Source organism: Excalfactoria chinensis, chromosome 19 (genome assembly GCF_039878825.1).
Source record: "Excalfactoria chinensis isolate bCotChi1 chromosome 19, bCotChi1.hap2, whole genome shotgun sequence".
NCBI lineage: Eukaryota > Metazoa > Chordata > Aves > Galliformes > Phasianidae > Excalfactoria > Excalfactoria chinensis.
Window position 1 is genome coordinate 6,862,068 of NC_092843.1, and position 21,666 is coordinate 6,883,733.

Consider the following 21,666-nt stretch of genomic DNA (forward strand, 5'->3'; position numbering starts at 1 on the left):
ATCAGGCCCTAAGATCCCCTCAGATCAAAGCATCGCTCCTTTGTTTCCCCACTGAGAAACGCGGGGTGCACAGAGCTGCCATTTACAAACACACCACAGGAGGAAAACACCAAACCTGCCTCATTAGGGCTGCAAAGGAAGCGCTGTGGAAGTTTGTTCTGTACAGCAGCTGCCCAAGGACAGAGCAGGAACTGCAGTAAATGAACGTACAAAGGCTGGGAATATAAAAGGCAAAAAGGACTCAAGTTTTAGTTGTCACTTTTTATTGAGGTGAACGTACACGTGGTCCACATACTGAAACTGTCAGAAAATAACTTAAGAACTTAATGTTGGAGGGTAGAGCAGCACCACAGGTATTGGAATAGCAGAGAACTCGCACCTCCGCAGGGTCAGCCATCAACACCGGGGGTAGAAATGCCACCACTGAGAGCAGGGATGGGGAATGGCTTTATTGAATGAATGAGGAGTTGGAGTTTTAAAAACACACCTTTTTTTTTTTTGCTAAATCCTTTGACTATTAACGTTACAAAAATGCAACTAGGTAAGAGACTGCATAGTATTTGAATTAAAGAAATGGACGTGGAGCTGCATAAAGCACAGCTCCACATCTGCTTCCGCATACGGGTCTGAGTAGAGAAATCTAAGCTTTAAAAACAAAATATAGACCTAGGGTATTCTCTAAAAGACACTCCAGGTGGGACGTAAATACTATGAAAATACATATCTTCCATTCTGTTCAATAATTTACTTCAGTGAAAAAAGCTGTGAAATTCCCATCGCGAGAAGCGTGTACAAATCCAAGGCTTTAGTAAATTAACTAAAAAAAAAACAAAACAAAAAAAGACTTTTTTTTCTTAAGGTTTAGCCCCGCTTTAACAATTAGACAAGGCAGGAAAAAAAAAGAGAGACGAGGTTAATATGAAGGAATACAAATTTACACACATTTTACAGCGACTGATACCCTACACATCTACAAAATTCACAGTTATGGTACAAGCGAAGTACAAGGCTGGGAGAAAGCTGTTGGGTACCAAAACAAGTTTCTACTTCTTAAAAAAAAAAAAAAAGATAAAACGGGAAGAATTTCAAACTTCTGCACCAACTTGAAAACTCCCCCTGCTGAATAAAAGACGCTTCCCCTACCAAAATGCCCTTCAGCAAACGCAGACTGCTTTCCTGGGCGGGTGGAAGAGTGAACTGCTGAGCTTCTTCTGGCCGCGCAGGCTGCGCCGCATGGCCAGCTTGTTTGAGTTCTTGCGCTGCGGCGTTGTGGAAATGCCCTCTGCTGGGACACCCATGTTTCGGCTCAGGCCGCGTCTCGGCTTCTTCACAGCCGGGCCAGAATTGGATTCTTCTAATGTCCTTTTAAAGTTTGCTGTGGGTGTCCTCTCCGCGTCTTGGGCTTTTGTTTGGCCGTTAGGAGACACCTTTAAGCCTTTTTGGTCCGTGCCTGAATTTGTAGAGTTGGATGGGGACAGACTGACTGACAAACCATTACTGTAGGATTCCTGTATCCTCAAAGCCAATGCTTTGCTGCACTTCTCGTCCTGTGGACCTGAATCCTTCAGGGTTGCTCCTGATGAAGGTAAATTGCTTTTGGCAATCTCGTTTGGCAGCTCGGTGTATTTTTCTGAGATCACGTTGCTATGCATGAGGGAAGGAACGGGCTCAGAAGCATTCAGTCGTGGCCACGGATCATCCTCTAAAAGCTGAGGGGAAAGAAAAATACACTTAGGCATAAATATAATAATTTTACCTCCATTATCCTTTGAGAGTGAAAACAGTAAGACAAACATTACTAAACCTCTTTAGAGACTGAGAAACTGTGCTCCAAAACAGGACAACCTTTTCTCCTCAGAGAGGCAGGGATGGAGAGATGGAAACAGATACAGACTGCGTGCATGTCAGCTTGGTACTTTGTGCACACAACTTCATAAAAGCATTTACTCCCATTGTTCAGTTGGCAAATGTCTCATAATGGCAGACAGTCTGCTCATTGAGAGCCGCTCAGACGTATTTGGTCTGTACATCTTTTTTGCTGCTATTAAGCAAGTTACATAAAGGAATCAGCACGCATCTTCTGTTTGCTTAGGAAGCCGTGGAGAAAGCAGTGCCTGCAGTGTCCTGAGGTTTCCATTAGTGGCATTTGCTAACACACAGATCTGATTTCCCTCATTCTGTGACGTGCACACCTACGTTACCTCTGAACATTTCATACCTCATCAGACAGCCAAGCAAGCAGGGCAATGAATAGAAGCCTTCTGACCTCTGTTACCTGCAGCATTTGCAGGTACTGCAGAACTAGGTCATGAGGGTGATGGACAAACTCTTCATACACTGGGTGTGCTGATCGCATACAGAGCTGGAGCACAAATTCATTGGATTGAGCTATTCTAAAAACAGAACTGTTTGCTGTTTCTGATTCCTCACAGCACGCTTCACTGCCCAGTTGTATGATTCACAACTTGGAAGGGAAGCAACTCCATTCATCAGAGTGCATCTCTCCACCCTGCGTGAAGCAAAGTTGTTCCATACTTTGAAGAGAGGCTGTTTACACAACATGCTGAGAACCAGGGGCTTCCTAATCCTGCCTTCAGCCATTGATCCCTCCTGCAGCCTCTGATAAGTGTTTTTGCCTCAGTCTCAGTTTTACTGAGATGAAAATGGGGACGATGCTTATTTTCACTGTTCACAGGGGGATTATGAAAATTAGTATTTACACAGTGCCCTAAAGATATGAGTTATGACCTTATTAAAGATTTAATTGTGAAGAAATCCCCAGCTACTCACTAAGTCCTTCAAAAGTAAATTTCAAGGCCATGGTACGTACCATAAAAGTAAGGCAGCTATTGTTGTCTGCCTTATGAAATTCATGTGCTGAAAACTCAAATGCACATGCAGATGAATCAGGCCAGGTCAGTGCATTTCCTATCAAGAAGTAAATGCTTTTAAAGTCACAACAGAGAAATCTCAGCTCACTGTTGTTAAGGGATCTGCGACTGCTCAGCACAGGCTTAGTAAAATTCACTCCAAAAGAGGAATTGTTTCCAGCACCTAGATTTGGTTTTCCAAATTCTTTTGTTGTGATTCTTCTGTTGCTGCTTATATGCACAGGTAAAGCCATTCAGGTAGTATTTTTAGCATGTATAGCAACACAAGAAAGAAGATGTGTATTGTGTGGTGTTCACCTCAGTTCTTGCAGAAGCCGTAAGACAGCAAAGCAAATGCAGTTGGAGAAGCTCTGGCAAGATTATTAAGCCTGCTCAACTTCCTTTCTGACATTGGGTCTCTAGTCAGTATTTAGGTTTCACGTTTCTGATTGTGCAAGACACTTCACACTTCAGCTCTTATTGCCAAGACCTTTTGCTTGGAATGAATAACTGAGATCGGATAAGGCTTTGCTAAGACAGAGATGGACTCCAAGAAGCCTGCTAACAACTGATAGAACAAAACAGAAACCTTAAACAAATCACCAATGTCATTTCCCAGCCTAGTCAATCAAATTCTATCACTGGCCTCGGGAATAATTGGATTAATTTTGTATTAGTAATAGCTGCCAGAAGCACACGCAATTAAGAAATACTTCTGTTTAATTGAGAAAACTTCAATTTATTCTCCCATCTATTTCCAAATTAATTGTTTTTTGCAAGATAGCAGCTGTGACAAATCAGAGCTGTCCGTGCTTCTAATCGCTCTCCGGAGAGAAAAGATGAATCACTGCTGCTTGTTTTTGCTGACCTGACCACACCACAGTGACCTCCAGGAGCCGCGATGATCTGCTAAACCATCTCAAACCATCCCTCATTTCTTTGCAGGCACTTCAGAAAAATTCAACTTGATTTTAGTTTGTTTATAAGGATTCATTACCGAATTTAGATCATGTATTTGCCTGTAGCTTTATGCATCAATGCATTTACAGATTATTTAGCTAATTACTATTCTCAATTGCCGGATTTTTTGTGTCTTCTTTCCCCCTCCCCTTAACTTCCTCCTTCAGTTCAGGAACATTTAGAATTAAAAAAACAAAACAATCACTATTTTAGGCTCTTTTCATGTGTTTTTCTATATTGGGTGAAAGGGAAGGAGAGAGGGAGGTTGAGCCCGCCATTTTACTGGCTGCTTGTCTCTGCCAAGGGAATGTTAAGGAATCCCTTTCTAATTTTTGCTTTCTTTTTTACTTTGCCCCAAGGACAGTCAACCAAAGATACTGTGGAACTTCAAAGGACAGTTACTTAAATCAGGAGCAGCTGGTAATTACTGAAGCAAACATCCACTCATAACTACATTCTGGTTCTTCGGGCAGAAAAGCTTCCAAGCAGATCTGCTTTATATTAAAGGGTAACATTTCTAACCCGAACAAAGACTTTGTATTGTGTCTTTTCCTCCAACAAAGGCCATTAAACCAACCAGAGGAAGATTGTTTTCTTTTCAGATTGGGAGATCTTACTTTCTCTGCAATGTGCATTTGACTATATTAACCCATGAATTAACTTAAATAACAACCACTCGATGCAGAACACTTCCACAGGCAGACAGTTGGGTTTGACTGGGGTTTTTAACTTCTGGCTCCTCTTTCAATAGAGGAGTTCTGTTTGTTCTATTAGTTCTGATTTGGTCTGAGATCTCAAAGTCTGACTTGACAAAATTGCATATTTTAAGTTGCTCGAATGTTCCTGAAACTTCATATGCATAAAGTCAGAATAATTACACATGCTGAAGGGTAAACAAGGATCAACAATTACTGATAAGTTATTAGGATTTTAAGGATCACAAAAACACTGTATCCTGAAATCAATTCTGAGATGTACTTCAATACTCTTTTGCATCCAGAACTCTGTTAAGAACGGTTGTTACAAGTAGGTGTGATTCTGCAAAGTGTTATCCACTGAGTTAGGAGCAGCACTGAGGATACAGCCAGGTAATTGCTGTCAATTTACTGTCCAACAACTGAAACAATATTTAGCCATAGGCACTGCCTGGTGCTCTGCAGTGCAAACAGCAACGTCAAATGGTGTCAGACCAGTAGTTCCCAAGTGCTCCAGCTACACCACTGCCCCAACTCCTACACATGGCACTAAGCTGCTTACGGAGAAGTTACTATTTGAAGACAAAAGGGGAGATTGATATGTATTTACTGGGTTCCACTCCGGCATATAGAACATTTAAAAGCATAGAAAAAAGTTACCTTGACAGGTGGGGTACAGCAGCGGGAGGGCGCCATGACGTTTGTATCAGGGCTGCTATAGCAGGGACTCTCTGCCAAGTTGAGATACAGTTCTTCTTCATTTTCCAAGTTGTTTTTGCTATCCTGCAGCGGTGAGATGCAGATCACGATGGCACTAGTGTTATCTGCACGAAGCATGCGCTGCCTCCACCGGCCCAGCGCTCTGTTCACCAGCATTTTGGCACAGGACTGGCGGTGCTCACCCTTTATGTTCAGAGACAGACAGAGAAAGCAATCAGCTCCACTTTGTACATTGAAAACAGAGTTCACACGCATAGTATTTGACAGTACATGCAAGCACACTGTCAGCCATGTTACCACCACCTATAAGTTGTGGCAAAGCTACTGAAATATGCCTCTGCAGCACTGCCATTGCTGCATACGTTTCATGCGTGCCAAATTAAGCAATTTCTATGAGGAAAACAGTGTTAAGTTTCCACAGTGACTGATATCCCCTGCCCTTACCATGAAGTACTTTTTCTCCTCGTGATCCTGGCACATGGAGATAGCATCTTGAGGTGGGATCATGTTCCACAGTCCGTCACTGCCAAGGATAATGTATTTGTGCTTCTGGGGATCGATGGTGTGCACACTTGTGTCGGGTTCAGGAGATACCACAAATTCACCACTGTAGAAGTCGTAGCTCCACAGATCACCTAGCAAAGAGAACATGTTTCGGAATTGCCATATTCCATACTATGTGATTCTTGTTAACAATCAAAATGGTTCTCATGCCACCAACAGGAATGCAATGTAATTTGTTTACTTATATTTTAAGGTTTTTGTTGAACTACTGCAAAAAAAATCTGCCTTTCCAGTTCCGGGTACAGCTTAAACACTGGTCAAAATCTTTGCTGTTTGTTTCTACAGACAATTATAGTTCCATTTCTGAAATTAGGTTACAGGAGATTGTGTAATATCCCTTCTCTTCCCAACATCCGCACAGCATTAGACTTGAATCCACATCATGATGATGTGCTGCTCCACACACCCTATAAAGATATGCATGGAAAATAAACAAATAAAAACCCAAAAGCTTTCCGTCAAGGATGTGGAACTGCTCCTTCCCCCCCATCCTTTCAACCAGAGACCCCCACAGCCATTCAACCAATGCAGAAGCACACGCATCTCTTGCTGTGTGTGTATTTGTCCATGCAGGTGCCATGGAATAGAAACAAAGACGGCAAAGAAGGAGATTGAAGCCTTTTCATCGCAAACTTCTTTTTCCTCTTTCTCCCCTTCCCCAGCATCACTTTCAAAGCCGTGCAGCACTCACTGCCTTTCCCAGCTGAACACCACGTGCCAAATTTTGGAGTTGGAAGGAAGCCACAGGAACAGAAGTAGAGCCTGGGCTCCAGCAGGAGAGCAGAAAACGAGAGCTAAAGCCTCTCCCTTGGAAGGCCTCATGCAGTGAACCTTTCTATTTTTAAACCTTTCTTGCTGTGTGAATGAGCTCGAGGTCACCCCGGCAGAGAAGGTGGCCTGAACCGAATCCCAGTCACTTCAGCCATGTTTGAATCAAAACACCACGTGGATTCTGCTTCCTCCGCACCACCCCAGCTAAAAACCACTCCAACAGAACAACAAAATGAATTCAAACACAGTCTAATTTACCAAACATACATGAAAATCAAGGAAGCTTCTCTTATGTTGGGTCTGTAAATCAAGAATGGTGTTGCACTAATATTTCCTCTTCCTCTCTACAAAACTAATGCTACGTTCTGGATTCTTCTACCTTATCTGCTTTTTGTCAGTATACTAAATAGCACCACAAACATCTCCAGAAATGGCTCATAAGTAGTGATAAGCAACAAAGAAATAGCATTATCTGTAAGCACTGTCAGAACACGCAGCTACAGAAGTAGAAATCAGCAAAGATGTTGAAGTTGAGAAGCTTAAAAACTCCCATAAGATTTCGTTAGTTTTTTTTTCCTTGGGCTCTTGACTTACTACAGCAAACATGTTTGTAGCCACGTTCTGCAACCATCACCATCCCTTTAAGGTAAGAAATAAGCTTTTGTCTTCCTGCTTCCTTCCAATAGCTTCGCCTTAAGCTATGAACCAGCTCAAAAGGCTTTTCTAGAATCAGGAGAAGGAATACTTCAACTCAATTACGCCACTTCAACACAGTGAGCGCGGATGGTCCAATCTCATTAAAGCACCAACTCACCTCCACTGCAGCAGCAAACACATGCCTCTTACCAATACTAATTAACAGCCAACCCTGTTTACACATATAGAGAGGTGCGCTCTGCCGCCACAGAGTCCAACAAAGCTGGCCAGCTGGCAACGAGATCAAAATAAATAGTGTAACAGAAGAGCTGAGCTCCAGCACAGCAATTATTACACATTAATCACCAAAAAAAAAAGCCCTGATACATTGACAGCTCTTCACATTGTGCCTGTCATCAGCACAGCAGATAAAATAAACAAGAGCCTGGAATCTTATCATGCCAGATCTTGGGAATAGTGACAACTTCCAAGCTTTTATTTGCTGAGTTGTTCGTGTTTGTTTAGGAAAACCCACAAATGCTTTTAGCTGAATCATTTTTTGATTAGAAATACTTTGCTCTCAGATAAAAATAAGCCAACGCGATTTAATTTTGGTTCATGCACAGACATGTCACCACGGCCATCTGTTGCTCTTCCTGAGCAAACAGCTGAGTTACAATCCAGTGACTCAGAGCCTTCCTCCAAGAGACAGAGCACTCTGCAGGGTGACAGCCTGGAATGTCACATTGGTTACAATGGGCTGTGACAACAAGGAACTGCTGGAGTGGCACACAGGGTGAAGACACATGAGGAACCCAGAGCTGTACCTCCAGGAGAGTTACTTTCAACTACACTCAGCACTTACCAAGACCCAAAATACCCAGGAAATAACAGAGGAACTGAACTACAGAAGTTGTGTCACCACAGACGAATCAAACAAATGATCCTTGGCAGCAGAGTATTGCATGGAGTACTTCACAAGGAATATTTCTTGCTGGTCCTTCAACTCCAAGCCAGCAAAGGCCAAGGCACATTACCAGGGCGAGGCCTCTTTAATTATTACTTTTAAAACAGGGCAGGGCACCACAGACTAAGCTGATGCTTTTTAAAGCTGTTGCATACATTGAATTCTTATGTCAGCCGTCTATCTTCCTCCAGCCAACTGGAGGACACAGCATCCACAGTGGCTGAGGGATCTATGACAAACCCAGGAGGAAGCCACTTGACGTGGGGCCCTCTCTGTCACAATTCTAGAAGGAAATAAGGGAGAAGAAATTAACCCAGAAAGCAGAACGTATTTTTCACCAGGCATTACAAAAGGCTGTAAAGTTCTTAATTCTACCCCAAAGCAAGCAGACAGACAAGTGACCCCTGAGCAGACTGGAAAGCCAAGACAGCAGGATGACACGATATGCCAAAGGCTACTATTACAGAACTGGAATCCCAGGTTCTCAGGCTTCACTTCGAGCTGCGCTATTTTTGTTCTGAATGAAAAACCAAACACCCATAAAACTCAGCCTTCTTGAAACAACTTCCACCCACATTTCTTTTGGGGTGCAGTTCGCCTATTCCTCTTCCAAACAAACAGGAATTAATACAGCTGCTTCTTCTGTGCCTTCTAGGAAAATCACACCTGGTTCTTGGCCGTGTCTAGAACCAGATCAACAGATCTGCACAGAAATTATATTTTTCATCTCTAAGGTGCTATGTACTTGAAATCACATAATAAAGGAGCATGAAACTCACAACCAGATATGTAAACACAAAAACGCGTAGCCAGCCTTATCTGCTTACTATTAACCTCAAAAACACAGTGAGTAAATCTACTCACAACTCAGCCAGTGCCAGAAAAGTTAATGGTTACAAACAAGAACGCCCATCATGTAAGTAGACTAGATTGGATCAAGTCCAAAAGCACCTTGTAGCCTGAGTCCATCCTACAGTCATAAATCAAGCCCTTCATTTATATTTCTGGAGCACGTTGTTTTGAATACCAAAATACCTTTTGGTTTTATTAGAGGAGTGAAAAGTTTACTTTTCTAAGTCCCGGTGAGAGAGGAAAACGGAGTTTGATTAATCCCAGATCTTTTTAAATCAACTCATCTGAAAGGTCTGTTAGTACAGAGAAGACTTACAGAACTTCCTTTCTCCGCTCTCAGGGAGTTAGCGCTGCCGGGGAGCAAGGCAAATCTCAGCGAGGATATGAGCAGTAACCACTTCAGATCGTTCAAGCCGAGTTGAGGTGGAAAACGTTTTCACCAAAACTCACGGCAATCCGGTCCTGCAGCCACAAGAGGGCACCATCCCAGCAGCGTAAGGATGAACTAAACGGGAGGTTTCACTCCTACAACCCAGCGATGAGCTCCAAGTTCAGTTTGAGGAGCAGGGACAAAACAGAGCAGCAGCGAGCAAAAAAACACCTACCCAGAAGAGCTCAGGGTTTAAAAACTGTCACCGTTCCCTTCAGGAGCAAGAATTGTACCTTCAACAGCCTGTGCAAGGAAAGCACAGACAAGAGGACATCCAGCAGCAAAGGAACAGTTACATTTAAAACAACTGGTGATTTAAGAACTGCTCATGAGACAGCCTCACCAAAAGCACTCATCTCTGCTCATACTTCAGCAAAGTCACAGCAAGAGAGGAGACAATCGGTGTGCTCTGGCACAAATACCTGAGTGTCAGAGAAAAGCCTACATGCAAAAGCAGAAACGAAGAGCTGAAGTGACACACAGGATGCTACTCATTATTTCTGGCCTCAAATCCTTCAAAAGAACACTAAGATGGAATTACAGTCTCTAAATGACAAATTCAACCCTAAACAGCATTTGCTCAGCTGAAGACAAGGGGTAAAACAGAATACAGTGACCAAACCTGGATAAAGTTCCACCTATAAGGAGAAACAATCACTGTAGCTTTTCTACTCTGCCAAATTAAAAACAGCTAAAGAGGCACACACAGAGAGCAGGAAAAAAAGGCCCGAAATTGCTCCTTTAAGCTAAACAGATCCATGTGTGCCTTCACATGATGTGTGTAACCAGCACTAGTCTGCACAGTTAAATGCATTCTCTGCGTTCTGTACAGGCATACACGCACAGTCTGTCTCAAGGGTGGAGAAAACTGTACAAGCTATAGTAAGACATCTCCAAGACAAGAGCAGAAACCCATATGTATGACACATACATGGATATAAAGCAGTACCAGTAAAGTTGGGAAGCACTGTGTAGTGTTTAAATATCGCTTACTAGCTTACGCAAATACCATCGTGTAACTAAGCCAATTCTACCTGGCAACAGGTTTTGAATGTTTGTATACACACACACTTAAGTGCACACCAAGAATTAGAGCCTCACAAGAATAAAAGCAGATCATTTGAGGTCAGCCATAGTCTCCTTCATGGCACGCGTGTTCAGAGAGCCTTACAACAGCAATTCCACAGCCAGTAGAGTGCTCTGGAAAACAGCTCCCACATCAGTGCCACAGCCAACGCTCTCACAGCAGCCATACACCGAGAGTTCACTGTTCCGGTACACGGCTCCTTCCTGAGGTCAGCAGGACATTTGTGTTAATAGAAAAAAGCCAGCTCCATGTTTTGGAGGCACTCCAAAGAAAAAAAATCAGAAGGGGGTGGGTCTGTCACCTGTATAAAAACCAAGGAAGATGCTTCAAGTTACACTGTAAGACACTGAGAACTCAGACTCTACTTTTTTTAATACCTCCCCTACTTTGTATACTACCTTTGAAAGCACTACGGATGCTAGGAGAGATTTTACACCAAAACTCACTTCCAGAGATCCAAACTCTTCATTCCATTTTTAGCACAATGGGTTCTACACGTGAGAACAGAAGTTCAGTCACAGCCTCATGCTTATCATCCTGCATGTTGTCCCAGAAACTGAAGGTCTAAGTTCATGTATTTAGATAGCTAACACAGCCGAAGCACTACAAGGCCATACATGCACTCAGTTAATTTTCTTTTCTCTCTCAGTGCTTTTCCCCCCCAAGACACACATTCATAAACATGCTCACTGGAGACTAAAAACCCTCCTGGGTGCCACATGGAAAAAATCCAAGCTGCAAATCTGTGGCAGAGAGACAGTAATGCATGATGCAATGACACACACTCTTCAAAACACACAAGCAAGTTACACAATGGCTTCCTGTTCCTGATTATTTAGGTTGCATAGCACCCAGCAATCTGCACACTCATATCCCTGCATTACACAAGGGGTTCTGAGTAACGTGAGTTACCACACATCTGTTATAGGGACAGGCATATGAAGTGGACAGTTACAGCTATGGATGCCAGAAAATTCACACCAATGATTATGTTCTAAGGAAAAAGTTGTCTCTCTCTCTCTCAACAAACAGCTACGTTTTAAATTTCCTTAAACGAAAAAATCAGATAACCTTCCACTTTAAGGATAATAAATACACAACTCTGATTTCCTTGTAGTTGCAGGGCAGCAACAAGAGTATCTTGCTGTCCAGCTAAAAAGTTCCATCCATATAATAAGCCTGAGACCTTTGCAGCACAGGGTTTCTATTAAGAATAACAAGCAATTTTGGAGTTAACAAGAAGAATGTCTGTGCTAGATCTTGAGGGGATGGACTAGAGTGTTGGTGACCAGTATGGCAGCATTGCCAGTTACTACTCTGCTTGGAGAAGCTCCAGCGTAGCAGAGCTGTGCCAATCAGGGTAGCAACCTGGGAGCCAGCCAAGAGGTCGAGCAGGCCTCCAAGAGCTTGAATGCAAATGGTTTTAGTTGTGGTAGATCTTTTGTAAGCAGTGGAAGGGGCATGCTGGCCTCAGAAAGAAGTTAAATCCTGTTTCCAAACTGCGAGCGTCTGTGCACCATCTGGGTCCTGCAGAGCAAGGCAGCTGCGTTCCTTTTTGCAGGAGCTTTGTCACACCTCCTCAGAAGGGAATGCAAAGAGGCTTTCGGAGGCTCCCTGAGCAGGCAAATACCAAAACACCATCACATTGTAAATCTCTTTCTCCTACATGACTTGCAGAGGGCACGGTCCCCTTTTAGGTGTTCAAGTCTTCTAACTTCTGACACCAAGTACTGTTACAAAGTGTTCTTGTTCTCCAGAGCTGAAACTCCCCAGTAATCCCCCTCATCCACATAACTGGAAAGAATGCACTCGGGGGCTAACAGATGCATCATTCCTTGAATTCCCATCTGCATGCAGAACCCAGCCAAATCCTTTTGTTCAACTTGCTGAGAGGAACCGGATCAAAATTCATCAAGGTGTTTGGTTTTTTTTACACAGCAAATTCAAAAGTGTAGAAATGAAAGAACGACAGTTAATTTCATAACTATACCCACTTTTTGTAACATACAAACACAGACACTGAACAGAAAAAGAGGTAAAGAAGGTGATGCTACATGGTAGATGACTAGCAAAGATCTCCATCCATCAACTCCAAAGGACTTAATATCTCAAGAAGGTTTTATTAACTAGAAAATAAGCAGCTACCTTGCCTACAATGATACACAGTGAGACTTGAAAGATATAGAGAGAAAAAGAGAACTTCAATTTTTATGGAAAAGATCACCATTCAATCACCTGTGGCCTCTAAAGCTGTATCTCTTACAAGGTAAAACCACTGCACAATTCTTGACACAAGACAAATCCATGCAAAACACACATCACTGCCCCTGAAATAAGACACAGTAAGGTTATGCAGTTATCACAAGATGACCACGGTCCCAGGAACAGACTGTCCCTATGACACACTGCCAGCTGATCTAGGAACACTGACAACATTATCACGTAACCACCAGGCTTGCCAAGAAATTAAGTCATAGAGCAGTTTTCACAGGTTAAAACAACTATATGATACTATATTTCCATAGAATCTAATCTATATGAGTAGACCTGGATAGAGATTTCTTCACTGAGGGAGAAAGGAAAGAAAGTGAACAGCAGAAGACTGGAATTTGGGAGTAAAATTTAATGAAAACAACTGGCTAGAAAATACCAATACACATGGGCAAGAAGTTGCCAAAGATCAAGTTATTAAGTACTGCCCACAAAGCATTCATAACAAGCTTGCTAGGCATGGTTGTGTTTATTTTCACCCCCCAATTAGAGTGTTCCTCAAAATAGTTTCCCATTACCAACACTATTGCAAAAGCAAGCTATAGATAAAGCACACAGGCTGACTTCTACCCTTTTCTTAACTCCACATTGTCTTGAAAGTAGACAGATTGACAAAGAGACACAAAAACAAAGCACTTGGTTGCTATGCAGCAAAACAATCTCACCACCATCTAGCAAAAAAACTGCAGTCCCACTGTCTGAGTAAGAAAAAGACCGACCACGTTGTACATCTTGGAGGCAATCGCCACATTTCCATTTGCAAGAAAGAGGAACAGAGATGGAAGTTCTGCATGTTGTACAACCAGTCCTCTGCTCGCCAATGCTGCCTCGTACAGTTCCATTTGAAAAGTGAAACTTGCACTGCATTAAAAATACTCCCATACTTTTAGAAAGCCTTATAATCACAGCAAGTGACTGCATCCCTCTAAGCTAAATGTTTTGACAGAGCCGGCTATAATTCAGCCCTGGTGGGCTGTGTGCAGATGTCTCACTTCCCACACAGGGGGCCACTTACCAAGTGCTCTGGCCACAGCCAGGAAGGGAATCTGGTCGATGACGGTGCTGCGGCGCACAGGGCCATTGTGAGTCAGGCGAGGTCTCTTCCAGACAACACGATTCACACCAGACTTGTTGATGACACTAAAAATCATCAGAAAGGAGCAGGCGTTATAAAAAGCAATGGAAATGAAAGCTTGTTTCAATGACTTAAGATTAAATATGCAAATACGGAGTCAATAACGACAGCATCTTCAGAGAGGTGCACAGCACAATGAAGCATTTTAGAACACCTGGTATCACTTGGATAGCCTCATTCCACATTATGCTAAATGGAAAAGCAAGAGATGAAGGGCGGAAGAAAAAGCAAGAGAATGAAGACTTGGAAGAAATTAAGGCTGGCTGCAACAGCCAGATGTAAGAGTATCTTTTCGATCTATCAGCGAAAAAGCAAAAGACAAATTGCTTTCCTTAGATGAGGCCCATCAACATCAACTTGAGTGAAAATATCATGTAGTTTCTCCTTTAGTTTTCTCCATCTGCCAAAGTCTGGCAGTAAAGAGCAGCACAGTACAGTTGGGAAGAGGAGAAAAATAAGAGCAGCCTTCTGGAGGAATTTCCTTACTGGTGCACCAACATGAGGGAGAAATAAAAAGAGGAATCGTTCATAGCTGCTATCTGCTGAAAGCATGACATAGGAAGGAACAGCCCTGCCTTTAAGCATTAACACCTGCTCCATGCACCAAACAATGGTTTTAGCTCTCACAAATGGCATTGAAAGGGTCAAAAGAGAAGCTACTATGCAAGAGAACCTGCTATAAGGAGGCAGGAAGAAATAGGAAAGAAAGAAGGGAGAGCATGAGGTACCAAGCAAGGTAATGAAACAATGAACAAGCAAAGCTTGGTCCCAATCAAACTAAGAACTAGATGCTTAAAAGCTAGCTTTCATCCAAGGAACAGCCATCGGTAATTAGAAACTGAGGCGCTCTGGAACCAGCCTCAAGATTCCTCATACTGAAGCTATTCAAGATGCACTTCCTGAGACTTCAAAGGCCTTAACAACAAAGGCATGTTTAGCTCCATCCTTCTGCATGAAAGTGCAGCAAGCACCACAGCCTAAAATTCATCTCATCCATTTGTACAACTATCAGTTACACAATGTTAACTTCAGCCTTCATCTGGAAGATTTCAGCCTGTATTCCAGGACTGTTACTTAGAAAATACCATTTTTAATAAACAATTCATGCCCTCACATTAACTTATCCCAATTTTCTCTAACAAAAAGAGAAGACAGTAATAAACACAGAGGCAGACCACCACACTCCCACTGTTTGCTACACAACAGCCTGCACTGCTTTTACCAGCCGGTCCAGAAGAACAAAACAGAAGAAGCAGGAGCAGAAAAAGTTGCTGAAACAGTTTAACTGCTCCTGCTGATAGAAAGCCTCAGAACGCTTCTCCAAAGCCTCAGTTTCAAACACTGAGATGAACAACCTGGAAACCCATACATTTACAAACTCTAACTTAGCAAAGCTGCAAGTTGCCCTTTCTGAGAAGCTCCCGCCCCAAATACAGATATCTGATCAGCTTCCACCTGCTAGCGATACAGATATCTGAAGGTTAATGAGCTGACAGGGTTCTTGTGTGAATGATGTCAACAGGAAAACCTCCAGTGCTTTCTCCCTCTGAACTGCTAAGAGAAGGAAACTCTGCCCATCCATCTGGTGCAGTACTGTGGAACGAAAGAACAGTGAGCTCCTGTGAAGCCGTGCCAAATCCGAGCCCTGAGGTTTGTCTCAAAACATTAGTGCCATCTGACAAGGCTGCCTGCTTTCCTCCCCATTTACAGGGAACATCCATCAACCACAACTCAGAGATGTTCTAACATCTGCCGGCTCCTGACAGTGAAGAAAGTTCTAATATTGAGATACGTGTTAAAATGTGGCATTTTAACATTTTAAGCATGTATTTAAATGCAACAAAACCAGTACCTTGTTTCAATTTTATGTCTTTTATACTCTTTGAACAGAAGCTTTGAAGAGCCTACTCAACAGCTGCCAGTATCACCTCAGGAACAATGAAGAATGCACGAGAGGAAAGACATTTCAGTGTTGTTTCCATTAAAACTGCTTTATTCCACCATTTGACAAACATATACTCCACAGCAGAGATCATTATCTACAGAAAAAAGCAGCTGCATAGATGGTGAAGGAATATAAGAAGGCCATGACACTCACCGCCTGGCCTGCTACCCCCTAAACTCAACAAGCTTAAGCCTAGCTGAGACAGAAAGACATGATTAGCACCCAGAGAGACTGAAAACTGAAGTAAGAAGCACAGAGGTGGTTACCTGCCCCCGAGGCCTTCAATCCTCTCCCTTTCTTTGGGAAGCTCAGGTTTGTGGTCCTGCGTCACCTCCACAGCTCTCACAAAGTCATCTTTGGGGTCATCCTGGACTCCCAGCACCACCCCGGAGTCGCCCACGTGAGCGACGTACATCTTGGAGCCTCGGATGATGACCACGCTGGCAGTGGTTCCCGATGTGCTCGGGAGACCAGTCATGGTCTTCGGCCACTCTGCTGCAGGGAGGAAAAAAGAGAACAGAAAGACCTTTGTTTTTAATTCTGTGGAACCGGAGGTGTTTTGAAAATCAAGGGTGTGTCAGAGAGCTTTGCATGCTGCTACACCAGGGTGTGTGTAACTGTGGCAGAGCCACAAGCAAAGCAGCCACCACAGCTCTACCATCACTGCCCCAACCACAGCTCACAGGGAAACAAAGCCACAAGAAGGCACTGAGATAGGACTCCAACAACTGCCTCCTCAGGTTTAATTCTTCAAGTGTCACCAGAGGAACCAGAACACGTGGGAGGAAGTGTTACTCGAATGCTGAACAGATCAATCAAGCTTGACACACACTAAGTGGTCTGCTGTTCACTTCCCTGTCTGAAGAGGCATGAACTCCTAAATTGAGTCACTCTGCCTGGACACCTGGCTGGCAATCAAACCATTCAGACCTCCCTGGTTCCCTCAGTACACGTTATTTTACTTTGCTAGGACAAACAACTTTTGAGTAATATCTCAACTGTTTCATTCATATTTCCTTTTGGAGAACTGAATAACACAGCATGCTATCATAACCCAACGTGGGATCTTTTGCAGAGAAGATATTCATTGAATTCAGAATAGTAAAAGACCCGTACCAGAGTGCACTGTGTATGGTTAGGGGAAGCTGCTTCTTCCTCAACTGATTTGCCCTCAAAACACGCTTTAATTTCCTGTTATACTACTCTTCCAAATCACATCCATTTTTTTCTTCTATGCCTTTTCCTCCCTTGTCTGTTTCATTTCACACTTCAAGTTGTGGCTCCTCCAAAACACCACAAAATGATTGGGACATCCCCATTGAGAAAGATTAGGCACACCAGTCCTCCTCCCTGCTCCCATACCCGCAGATAACAGCCGCCCTCACCCAGCAGCAGCACCCCACACTCCTCCATAGCTGCACCTTATGGTAAAGCAAGAACAGGGGCTTGTCTCCTCATCACATTTTATCTTCTGCTTTTCACAACCCATGCTTATACTGCACAACACCAAAATCCCACTGTGACACATGCTGCTTGCAGGAAACACCCTACCCAGACAGCCAAAGCACTGAATTATCTTGTCCTCATCTTTTACTGCCACAACACCACACAGGAAAAAAAGAAATGAGGCCTTCCTCCAAAGCTGCAGACATGTAGAGCAGAAGAACGGGGACTCACTGATCCCCAGTGCCCCTGAATGCTGCTCAGATGCCTGGGGCAAGAAGACACCACAAGCATGGAGAAGGAAAAGTACAGCACAGCCACTCCGATGGCAAATACACATTGCCTCCAAGTGAGCAGCCAGGAGATCCAGCATCATTCCCATCTTTGAGCCCTAACGAAGGTTTCTTGCTTTGTGTTGTAAATACAAAACTATGCTTTCTCCTTAAGAGTAACATTATTTGGAGAACCCAAACAGCCAGCTCAGTGCAAGCACTCCGTCTGGCAATTTTAACAGTGGTTATTAAATGTAACACACTCTAAATGGAAAGCAAATGAGGGAAGAAGCCAAATAGGAATGAGGGCTTCAACCACTGGCTGAACAGAAAACAAGCTGCAACTAATGAGTTTCTGTCAGTGTAACAACCCCTCAATAGCAATAAAATATATTAGAGAATCACGCTGCTCTTTATGGGAAATGAGGAGCGCTGAAGTGAAATCACCCACTTAGGAGAACAAGATTGATACAGCAGCCTCCGATTAGGAGCTTCAACAGAAGCAGAAATTACATCTGCCAGTCATCAAGGCAATTGCAGTTTACATCTCACCCTCGGTTAGAAACGAGCATGACACACAGCACAGCGTGTTCCTCTCTTTAGGGACTGCCTCGTCACAAATTAGCACAAGCATCAAAACTCCTGACTTTCCTCCCAAGCTCAGGCAAAGCCACTCGCCCGGCTTGTCCTCCACAGGTCAGGATGTTGTTTGTATCAACCCTATAAATGAAACAGTTTGTAAAATTACACCAGATTGTCAAGTAAAAAGAAACCCTGAAGTTACAACTGAGCTCTCAAAACAAAATTCACACTTCAACACTACACATGAAGCGTCCATGGATTTCATAGCACTCCTACACCTTCAGTAAGGGAGGAATCTCTTTATCCCAGCGTGCTGCCCAGACAAGTTACTAAAAGCTTATTTTCAGGGCCCATAAATCCAGTTCAGTGTTTACTGTTATATTAACCTGGGAACGCTGCTATGTCTCAGAAGGGAACAATTGCGCTACAGCTGAAATTGACTCTTGTTTTTTGCACCTTTCTTCTAGTGGAGGGGCTGAAGCACAGGGCATCAAGTTGCTGTAAGACTAAGAACCCGCAGTCAACAGCTGCCACACCAAAAAACAAGGCTCCTGCACCTGGACAGCACATCTCGAACAGAACAAAGCACGTGGCTGTGGTGGAAGCAGCGAGTTCACCTCCAGCAGGCAGCTGATGACCTAAAGCACATTGGCTGCTCCCAGACGGGGGCTCTGGAAGCTCCATCTCTGCATATTTGTGACAAAATAAAAGATTAATGTTTATTCGGTATATTACAGATTGCTACAGAATGGATTTCATTTTCGTTTTGCTGCTTTTAAAGACATTAAGCCAAACTACAATCCTTCATTTCAAATCAGGTTGATGCCAAAAGTCTCATCAAACAAGGAAACGCTACTTTTAATTCAGTTGCAGAGGATGAAGTTTGTTACATCATGCTGATACAGCCTGTATTGCCTCAGATAGGAATGCACTTAAACTCTCAAGCCTGTGTAAGAACAACTCTGAAGTGACAACTTCACATTAAAATAATTCTATTTATTACAGAAAAAAGTGTTCAACTTCTACTGCTCAAATTAAATTCAATGGCAGAATTGCAACCACAGCAGAAATGTACGACTTCCTACATTTTAATTAGTAGTGCTTAAAAAAGAAGTATCATGATAAGTGTATTTAAAAGCAAGTTCTTTGCATCGTTTATTTACATAGCTAAAAGTGTCCAGATCTGGGACCTGCTGAGCACACTTCATGCAGAAAGCTTCCCTACCGCTGCCAGCTGTGGAAACAGGCTTCACATCATAACTCTTACCTTGGAAGCCCTTTAACATTCAGAGAATTAGGAATGTCATTAATATAATTATCCCCACTAATCATCTGCAGCGACCAAAGGGTATTTTCCTGTTTCAGTTTTTCTGCTGTACTCATCACCAGCACATTTAACACTTGCTGTTATCACAGATGGCCATGGGGCGACCCACTGCTTCCAGGGGCAGCAGAGCACAGACTGCTCCTCCAGTGCCATCAGCTGGAAGCATTGGGCTCCATCCTGCACCAAACCCAACCCACGCTTTGCACCAGGATTCCAAAGCACAGCATGACAAGTGATGGACTACATGTCCTCATCCTTCTCTTTTCTACCATTAAATTCTACACGTGCAGAAGACGTCAGAACTAGCAAACATGCAGTGGAAAAGTTTACCTTATAACCTACCTAAAACTGACACCATATACTCATAACCAAAGCTCTGTTGTTCTGTCCCACAACCGAAGCACTGTTACCAAACACAAGGCACTAAAATAGCATTTCCTGCATTCTCACTTCACTCCACCCTTCTCTATTCTGTCGTTACACCTTGTTATGGTGACAAAGAACAGCCCAGGGTTAATAACACAGGCAGAGAACTGAACCCCTCCTCACTGCCCACACTGCTGTGCAGTGTGCCACCCTCAAGCACACAACTCACACCTCTTCCCTTCGGTCCAGCACCAGCATGTCCCAACCCTGGCACTCCTACCCCGTACCTGACACTTGTGCAAGAAATAGGGAAAAAGAAAACGAAACTGATGACAGCACAGCTCTCCCCGGGACCAACTGACTTCCTTGAAGCCCCGCTGAGCTGGAAACGCAATTCCTCCCCGCTTGCTTCCCGGGCTCGCTGTCAGCACTGCATCTATGGCTCTGATCTCACTTTGTTCCCCTCCTGCCTGCCCCTATACGCTCGCTATTCATATACCATCATTTCCTGGGGTTTCCAAGTACGTAGAAACACACATCATACCGTATACGCATTCATTTATAAACAAACCTATCAAGCTACGTATAGAAATACAAACATAAAACCAACCCTACCCTGAGCCGTAACTCTCACCTTACAAAAGAAGTAAGGGAATCCCGCTGGGAGCCCAGCCCAGCCCAGCCGCCCCGCGACTCAACGCCGGCCCCGCCGGCCCAGCATTACCGGGCAAAGCTTCCGTGCCGTCCCGCTCACGGCCGCTAAAGTAACTTTTCCTTTCGTGACGCTCCGGGAACGTCAAGGGGCTCCACGCAACTCCCTGCGGCCGCAGGACGGAAATCCCCCAATAAACGCAAGCGGGAAACCCGGCGTGCGACTCCTTCCCGACGACCCGCAGCTCCGCGACCCTCGGCCCCGCACGGGGAGTGCCGGACTCGGCGGGGAGCGCTGGAAGGCGCCGCCGGACGGGAACTTACGCAGTTTCTTCCACATGGCGCGGTGGCAGGCGATGAAGCCCTTCCGCAGGGCCGCGCACACGGCGGCCGGCTCGGCGGAGCAGAAGCCCTTCTGCTTCTTGATGAAGCCCCACAGGTTCTCCCGGGCGAACTGGGCCGCCTCCCGCCCGCCGTGCCCGTCGCACACGGCGAAGAAGGCCACGGAGCGCCGCGAGCGCCGTCCGGAGCCGCAGTCGGGGCCGGGCGGCGGCGCTCCCTCCTCGGCCGCCCGCGGGCCGCCCGCCCTCCTTCGAACGGCGTCTCCGGGCGCCGCTCCGCCTTTGTGCGCGGGGCCCCGCTCAGCCGCGGCGGGCGGCTCGGGCTCCACCACGATCTGGGTCACGTCCTCCATGTATTTCCTGCCGCCCTGGTCGGAGTACACGCTCACCCCCAGCGAGTACGGCCCCTCCATGGGGCGGGAGGCTCCGCGCGGCGCTGCCCGCCGCTCCCCGCCCGCGATGGCCGCCGCGCACTATTGTTGCTGGCGGCGCCGCTCGGGCATGGCCGCGGCCGCGCAGCGCTCCCCGACAATCCCCGTCGGAGCCGCGGGAGCGCCGCGCTCCGCGCCGCAGCGCCCCCTGCCGCGCCCCCGCCCGCCGGAAGGGGCGGCAGCGAGCGGCAGCGCGAACGGAGCGCCGCCTGGTGACGGCCGGAGGGAATGCAGCACCGCGGGGGCGGGCCCGGCACCGAGCGCCGCCGGCCGCCGATCCCCGCCGGACAGCGCCGATGTTCGCGAGGCACGGCGCTGCCATCGGCGCTCCCGGCACACAGAAAGGGGTT

At 45.0% G+C, this 21,666-nt stretch overlaps 1 protein-coding gene across 1 annotated transcript; it reads right to left on the reverse strand.

The window, feature by feature from the left end:
* Positions 1 to 243: 243 nt before the first annotated feature.
* PPM1D (protein phosphatase, Mg2+/Mn2+ dependent 1D) lies at positions 244 to 21,425 on the reverse strand. Its single transcript, XM_072353303.1, has 6 exons — positions 20,869 to 21,425; positions 16,170 to 16,398; positions 13,839 to 13,963; positions 5,690 to 5,880; positions 5,186 to 5,428; positions 244 to 1,709 (listed from the first exon to the last, which is right to left on the reverse strand). The coding sequence occupies exons 1-6, from the start codon at positions 21,296 to 21,298 to the stop codon at positions 1,155 to 1,157; spliced, it is 1,773 nt and encodes a 590-aa protein (XP_072209404.1). The 5' UTR covers positions 21,299 to 21,425; the 3' UTR covers positions 244 to 1,154.
* Between the last annotated feature and the right edge of the window lie 241 nt (positions 21,426 to 21,666).

Excerpts from the sequence above, each read along its gene's own strand:
- PPM1D (XM_072353303.1), bottom strand. The coding sequence starts at position 21,298 with ATGGAGGGGCCGTACTCGCTGGGGGTGAGCGTGTACTCCGACCAGGGC. Across the intron at positions 5,881-13,838 it reads GGCTGTGGCCAGAGCACTTG|GTGATCTGTGGAGCTACGAC; the intron begins GTAAGTGGCCCC and ends TCTCTTTGCTAG. Across the intron at positions 5,429-5,689 it reads AGGAGAAAAAGTACTTCATG|GGTGAGCACCGCCAGTCCTG; the intron begins GTAAGGGCAGGG and ends CTGAACATAAAG.